The 7,787-nt window shown below is 45.3% G+C and overlaps 1 protein-coding gene across 1 annotated transcript; it reads left to right on the plus strand.

The window, feature by feature from the left end:
* Window positions 1–1,145: 1,145 nt before the first annotated feature.
* LOC106583048 (taste receptor type 1 member 3) lies at window positions 1,146–7,344 on the plus strand. Its single transcript, XM_014166808.2, has 9 exons — window positions 1,146–1,312; window positions 1,519–1,725; window positions 1,928–2,228; window positions 2,481–2,837; window positions 4,433–4,849; window positions 4,951–5,154; window positions 5,618–5,738; window positions 6,035–6,405; window positions 6,583–7,344. Exons 2-9 carry the CDS (start codon window positions 1,523–1,525, stop codon window positions 7,342–7,344), a joined length of 2,736 nt encoding a protein of 911 aa, XP_014022283.1. The 5' UTR covers window positions 1,146–1,312; window positions 1,519–1,522.
* Window positions 7,345–7,787: the final 443 nt, after the last annotated feature.

Here is a 7,787-nt window from a genome sequence, read left to right on the forward strand (position 1 = left end):
ATTTTAGTATAAGGCTGTAACGTAACAAAATGTGAAAAAAGTGAAGGGTCTGAATACTTTCCGAATGCACTGTATATGAACAGAAATGTAAAAAACTGTTTTATAGCATTTTCACTTTAGTTTGCTTTATATCACAAACTGATTATAAAAACTAAATAGTAGCATGGCGTAATTTTTTTTAAACGTGGGTGGAAAGTAGACGCACTGTACTAAAGTGAAACATCAGGTGTTTCGTCACAAGCATTGGTATGTGTCTGCTCACGTCAAGATCTCGGACAAGATAGAAGAAAGACTACAGTACCTGTTTTAACTAGGGTCCAAATACACCTATACACTGTCTGTCAGACAGATCCTCTGTCACCCAGTTAAAGAGCTGTGAATAAGTACATTTAAGTTCAGCCCTATTATATACAGTACAAAGGTGTAGTGATCATACTGACTAAAACTTTTTCAAAGGTGTGTGTTAAGGTTAAAAGTGTTTATTGTTTCATGCAAAATACCTGGAAGAACCTGGAAATGTGATGTTCTATCTCGATGCAAATGGACAAAAAGATGGCATGCAAAGGTTAATGCAAAATACTCTGAGTATCCAGGCTGAATACAAATATGCAAACATCAGATGAGAGAGAAAATATAATAAATCTCAACTCTCAAACTACAGCTCCAGCTTAACTTTAAGATTATAATGGTAGAAGTGGATATAGAATGCTAATATAGATTTTGGCAAATGTTTAACAGCTTGTACTAACAGAGGGCTATCGGCAGCAGAAAAGGACAGGAGAGAGACAAATTGGCTTCTGTTGATTAGCCACCTGACACCTGATTTTCCTAAATATTATATGCCTATGAAATGGAGACACCACAGCAACTCATCAAACACACACAAGGCCACCTTTGAAGTTTTACTGTCTTATAAAAACTGTGCAAATCATGCATGCGGTATTAAAGCGCTCGTCTCATCTAACCTCCCCTAACCACGCACAATACTGACAAGGCCTAATCAGCCAACCACAAGCAAATGTCAGGAAAATACTTTGGAAGTGTCTGACAAGAACCTGTCGCCTGGTAATTTCCATATGTTGGAGTCTTGTTTCAAACATCTTCAGGCGTACCACAAATGTAAATGGACCTCCGGTGTCATGTTGAAAGCAACAGCACACCTCTGGTGAGACTTGTACTCTGGTACAGGGCAGCCTGACCCGAAGTACTTTATTCACTACCCATCAAAATACAGGAGATACAGGAGGTACAGACAGACTGAGAGTAGAGCTCTCCCCATCGACTCGACTGGGCTGTGAAGGTACGAGTACAGGTGAGCTTCTCCATTACTCGGTAACTGGTTGGATGGCAAATTACCTTTCAAATGACTTTCTCCTGGCCTCTGTGCCTTCTTTTTCTTTCCCTCTGACCCTCTCTCTTTCTCTCAATGCATCTTTCTACACTGGCATTCGCCGATGCCTGCTTTAAGTTCTCTCTGATGTTTGCCATGACCCCTAGCCTGTCTCTACCTGCCCTCAGCAGCATGGCGGTGCCATTGAGACAGCTGGTTCTATGCTGGGTGTTAGGAGCAGGGTGCAGTCAGAGCTCTCCACCATGGTTCCAGAATATCACTACCAACCTGTTTAACTCTTCGGGAGACATCCTCCTCGGGGGGCTCTTCCCCATCAATGAGCTCACCAGCAACCTGAGCCACAGAGTGAAGCCGGACAACATTAGCTGTGACAGGTACAGTAATTCAAGACCCACTGTACTTTTTGCTGAATATAATTTTTTCCCTATATCAAGTGTCTTTATACTGTAATCATTTTAGCAGATTCTGCATATCTCATTCGAATTAGTGCTTGCTTCTCATTCGTTTAAATGATTTGAATTATTGAATTATAGTACAGCAGTAACAACCCCTCCCTGTCTGTGCTTCGCCTGGTAGGATTAATGAGCATGGGCTAGGTATGGCCCTTGTAATGAAGTACACAGTGGATGAGATCAACGCCAACTCCACCCTACTCCCTGGCATCAGGCTGGGCTATGAGATCTTCGACACCTGCAAGCAGTCTGCCGTCATCGTGAAGCCCACACTCCTCTTCCTCACTGAGGACTCCAGCCGAGAGCTGGCCGTCATGTGTAACTACACAGACTACGTGACCCGTGTGGCGGCTGTCATCGGCCCATCCACCTCAGAGATGGTCTCAGTCATAGGAAAACTACTGGGATTCTTCCTCATACCACAGGTTAGTATGGTCACATGATGGAATGCTATCTTTCAATGCAAACAATGTCATCCTCTTTTAATATGATGCAAAATGAAGATTTCCGATTCGTCCATTTTTTGACAATCGCTCAAATATGATTTTGATTGAACTGTGTGCTGTGGTGGAACACAGATGAAAATGTGAGATACAACTGCAGTGGAGACATAATTGCTTTTTGTATCTACCAATGCTACTTATGTCTCATTACCATCATCCCTCTGTCCTCTGTAGATTAGCTACCTCGCAACTAGTGACCTGTTCAGTGACAAGAGTATGTACCCATCGTTCCTGCGCACTGTTCCCAGTGACAAGAGGCAAGTGGAGGCCATGGTGTATCTGTTAAACAGGTTCCAGTGGAACTGGGCGGCCGTGGTGGGCAGTGAGGATGAGTACGGACGCCAGGGCCAGCGCCAGTTCTCCACCCTGGCAGCAAAGAGCTCCATCTGTGTGGGCTACGAGGGGTTAATCCCTATGTACCGTGACCCACAGCCAGTGGTCAGAGAGATCCTGGACCGCATCGCAGAGGCCAAGGTGGGAGTGGTGGTGGTCTTTTCCCTCGCCCAGCCTGCCAGAGCCTTCTTCACTGAGGTCAGTGAGATAGCAAGTCACATAAGAGTTCTAAAGACCGACAAAATTGTAAAATCTCACAAGCTTTTCAAAAAGCTTTATGCAGCCATTGGTTTGACTGTTTTTAAAGTACATTAATGCAATTCATTTACAGTATCTGAATTCAGATTAGAACATTTGTCTGTAAGTAGCAACGTGCATGCCCCGCCCATCTTAGGATCAGTTTTTTTCAGCTATCTGTTTCCTGTGTTTGAGGGGTGCAAAACCACTTGTCACTTAAATCTCCCTGGATTGATTAATAAAATGTACTCCTGCTACTCTTATACTCTTGCTTGTGCCTGTTGTTTTCCCCCGTTTATGTATGTTATGAAATGTTTGTAATGACTTGTCAAACACACCCCGGTAATGGCTGAAATGGGCTCAATGGAACACGTTGTCTTTCCGTTGTATTTCTAAGAACCCTAAAGCTTCATCTAGGATCTAACGCACCATCTTCACACTTACATCACAACAAAGAGAAGAAAGATAACTTTATTTTGATGTGTGTTCCTTTTTTTGGAATTGAAAAAAGTTATAATTTAATACAGTGTTTACAAATGAGATTCGCTCAAATGAAAGCAACTCCCGAAAATGAACACTGACTATAGTGATATTATGTCTGATCTCGCAAACAATGTAAAGTATGTTTAGACAGGTGTAATCTAGAGCCAAGCACATTGATTTTAAATCCGGAGGTATCCTGCTATTGACACACTTGTTGATTTATGCAAGAGAAAATTGAAATCAACAGTAATTAATGGGGCAGTCTAGACAGCGCAGGTGAGTGCTGGTAGGGTAGACAGAGCAGGTGAGTGCTGGTAGGGTAGACAGAGCAGGTGAGTGCAGGTAGGGTAGACAGAGCAGGTGAGTGCTGGTAGGGTAGACAGAGCAGGTGAGTGCTGGTAGGGTAGACAGAGCAGGTGAGTGCTGGTAGGGTAGACAGAGCAGGTGAGTGCTGGTAGGTTAGACAGAGCAGGTGAGTGCTGGTAGGGTAGACAGGGCAGGTGAGTGCTGGTAGGGTAGACAGAGCAGGTGAATGCTGGTAGGGTAGACAGAGTTGGTGAGTGCTGGTAGGGTAGACAGAGCAGGTGAGTGCTGGTAGGGTAGACAGAGCAGGTGAGTGCTGGTAGGGTAGTCAGAGCAGGTGTTTGGTGGTTTCAGCCCTGTTCCACCCCTTTATGTTAATGTTTTCATATATGTAAATATACCCTGCGTATTTATGGAAATGAGGCACATATGATTTTCTTTATTTTAACACAAAATATAAAAAAAAAAATACCTGATACAATAAGAAAATGTATATATGAGTGCATTCTAAGAAAGAAAGTTACTTTTGACAATAAATGTAATACTTGAATTCCCACCAAAATCCCTGAACTTCATTCATTATTTTTCCGTGTCAGTAAAATGTTTTATGTGCTATAATTCAGTCAATATCTGATAGATTATAAAAAAATCGAAAAGTTTGGAGTTACATAATCTATTTTCCAACTATTTCATTTATTACAATAGTTTTAAAAACATTTTAACAATTTCAATGACCATTGCTACGATACCAACATGCTGTTTGTGATCAGGTGATCAGGAGGAATCTGACAGGTGTGTGGGTGGCCAGCGATGGTTGGGCCCTGCACAGAGACGTATCAACTCTCCCAAACATCCACACTGTGGGCACTATCATCGCCTTCACATTCCAGAGCCAGACCCTGGCCCTGCTCACACCCTACACAAGGGAACTCTTCTCCAGGATCAGAGAAGAGAGGGCCAGGCAGCCCTCACCAGATACAGAGTCAACCCGTGGTATGAACCAGTGCCCAGACTGCTGGAACCTGTCCCCAGACAACTTACATCTAGTGACAGAGCCCATACTGCTGAGGTCAGCTTTCAGTGTCTATGCTGCCATCTACAGCGTTGCACACGCACTGCACAATCTGCTCGGGTGCAATGCCAATAGCTGCCTGAGGGGCGCTAAAAGCAAAGTCTATCCCTGGCAGGTACATTCTCCCTCATGGTACTTTTTTTCCCAGATAATGATTATGTGAGAATGTGCAAGGATACTTTTACAAATGTAATTAACAATACTCTCCCCCTACAGCTGTTGGAGGTGCTGAAGAAGGTAAACTTCAGTCTAAATGGAAGTCATTTTGAGTTTGACAGTAATGGAAACCCAAACATTGGCTACAACGTACTACAGTGGGTCTGGAGAAACAACAGTCTGAGTTTCAAAGATGTCGGCTCCTTCTACAAGAACCTGTCAATTAACAACACCCTCATCCAATGGCATACAGGCAGTACTAAGGTAATCGCCGCCCCATCTCCTCATCAAACATAATGTTGGATTTTATCGGCTTTTCACATTTTTACCTCTGGGATTAAGCCTTTTTAATGTGCCAGCTATGCTCCACAAAGTGGTAACTTTTCTAAGTTCCTTGGGTATGTTCAGCTAGAGTAGATTGCATTTTCCTTTTATGCACCAAACTACATTTTCACCACTATTGGTTAAAGCTGCTCAAATGTTTGACGTAAAAAAGTCTTCATTTAAATGTGTTTACCACAGGAGGTTGGTGGCACCTTAATTGGGGAGGATGGGCTCGTGGTAATGGCTGGAGCGGAATTTGTGGAATTGTATTAAAAAAAACAACAACATGGTTTCCATGTGTTTGATGCCATTCCATTCGCTTCGTTCCGGCGGTTATTATGAGCCGTCCTCCCTTCAGCAGCCTCCTGTGGTGTTGACCTCTCTGACCCCACCTCTGCTGCAGGCCCCTGAGTCTACCTGTTCCTCTGAGTGTGGCCCTGGCCAGGTGCGCAGAGTGAAAGGCTTCCATTCCTGCTGCTATGACTGTATTGAATGTTTGCCGGGCACCTTCCAGAATGGCACAAGTGGGTGATTAACACTCACAGAAATGACATCCATCAATCTAGTCCTTAAAAAGGCCATCACTCTTGTGATTTGGTTTTGTAGATTTCTTTGATATTTTCCTTGAGCAACATGCTGAAACTAACAGATGAACAGACTAACAGCTTTACACCTTTGTCAAACACTGCCAACATTGTGTTTAAAAAATGCCCAATAAATGTACAAAATTGAAAGATGTGAGTGGTGGTCTTATAAGACTTTCTACTCTTATCTGGTTCTATCATTCTAACCACGTCTCTGCTCCTTCTCTGTCTCCAAGTGGACATCCAGTGTACCCAGTGTCTAGAGGGCCAGTGGTCCCAAGTACGTAGCACCAACTGCACCGAGCCTACCTTTGACTTCCTTACCTGGAGCCAGCCTCAGTCCCTGGGGTTGCTGCTGGCCATGCTGGTGATGCTGGCCTGTCAGGGGGCTGTGGGGGTCCTGCTCCTGCAGCACCGGGGATCTCCGCTGGTGAGGGCCTCTGGGGGGGCCCTGGGTGGTGTGGCCCTCCTCAGCCTGATGGGAGGCTGTGCCTGCCTGCTGCTGTTCCTGGGCCAGCCGGGGGAGCTGGTGTGTCGTCTGCAGCTGCCCCTCAGCTCTATTTTCCAAACGGTCACCCTGTCCATCATCCTAGTCATCTCACTGCAGGTAAGGCCTAGACCTGTGGAACACAAAACAAACATGAATCATGGAGATATTATATAGCTAAATAGGTTTTCTTTGATATAAAAATCCAACAGTTCAGGAGACATTTGGATGAATATGAGTGAGGAAGACGCAGAGTATCATGAATCCTGGAATAGCTCATTCTCTGTCCTCCCTCAGATTGTGTACGTGACAGAATTCCCTGGCAAGGCTCCTTTTCATCTGGATACACTGAGAGGCCCTGGAGGCTGTCTGCTAGTATTGGCCTGCTGTGGAGTGCAGGCAGGGATCTGTGGCTACTATGTCCAGGAAGGGCCCTCTCTATCCCAGTACCTGGCCAAGATGAAGGTGACCTTTGTGAGGAAGTTCCTGCGATGCCCTGTGGAACCCATTTTAGGTCTGGGCCTGATGCAGGGTTTTAATGGCCTCCTGGCCCTCACATCCTTCATGTGCACCTTCATGGCTGTGAAGACCGTTCGACAGTACAACCTGGCCAGAGATATCACCTTCTCCACCCTGACCTACTGCGTGGTTTGGGTGGTCTTTATCCCCATCTATACCAGTCTGAATGACAAAGACCGCTCCATCGTTCATGTATCTGTCAGTTTGCTCAGTAACATGGGACTGATGGTGGCCTACTATCTGCCAAAATGTCACCTGCTGCTGAAGAAACCTGAGCTCAACACAGAAGAGCACTTTCATACCTTCCTCAAGGGGGCTGAAGCAACTCCTCAGAAGGAACATGACCAGGGACCTGGAGGGGAGGGTCAGGGACCTGCAGGGGAGAAACAGGGATCTGGAGGGGAGGGGAAGGGATCTGCAGGGGAGGGACAGGGATCTGGAGGGGAGGGACAGGGATCTGCAGGGGAGGGACAGGGATCTGGAGGGGAGGGGAAGGGATCTGCAGGGGAGGGACAGGGATCTGCAGGGGAGGGACAGTGATCTGCAGGGTAGGGGCATGGATCAGGGAAGGGACAGGGATCTGCAGGGGAGGAACAAGGATCTGCAGGGGAGGGGCAGGGATCAGGGAAGGGACAGGGATCAGGGAAGGGACAGGGATAAGGGAAGGGACAGGGACAAGACTTGGGACAGTGACCTTTATTCTGTTTAATGTTTAAATAATGTATTCAATTTAGTTTATAATGCATTGTTTCACAATTTTTGCAGAGACATATAACTGCAATCATTCAATCAAACTAGTCTACATGCACATGAAATGTATAACAAAGACTTGACAATTGAGGATGTGTGTGACTAAGTTCAACCAGATGTGCTAAAAGGTGCAGCATGCTGCACTTGCCTGCTACGATCAGTGATGTAGTTTGCTAGATCGCCACCAGGGGTCGCAATCATACATATTACAAGCCGTTTACAGACTGAAAAAG

Source organism: Salmo salar, chromosome ssa22 (assembly GCF_905237065.1).
Source record: "Salmo salar chromosome ssa22, Ssal_v3.1, whole genome shotgun sequence".
In the NCBI taxonomy this organism is placed as follows: domain Eukaryota; kingdom Metazoa; phylum Chordata; class Actinopteri; order Salmoniformes; family Salmonidae; genus Salmo; species Salmo salar.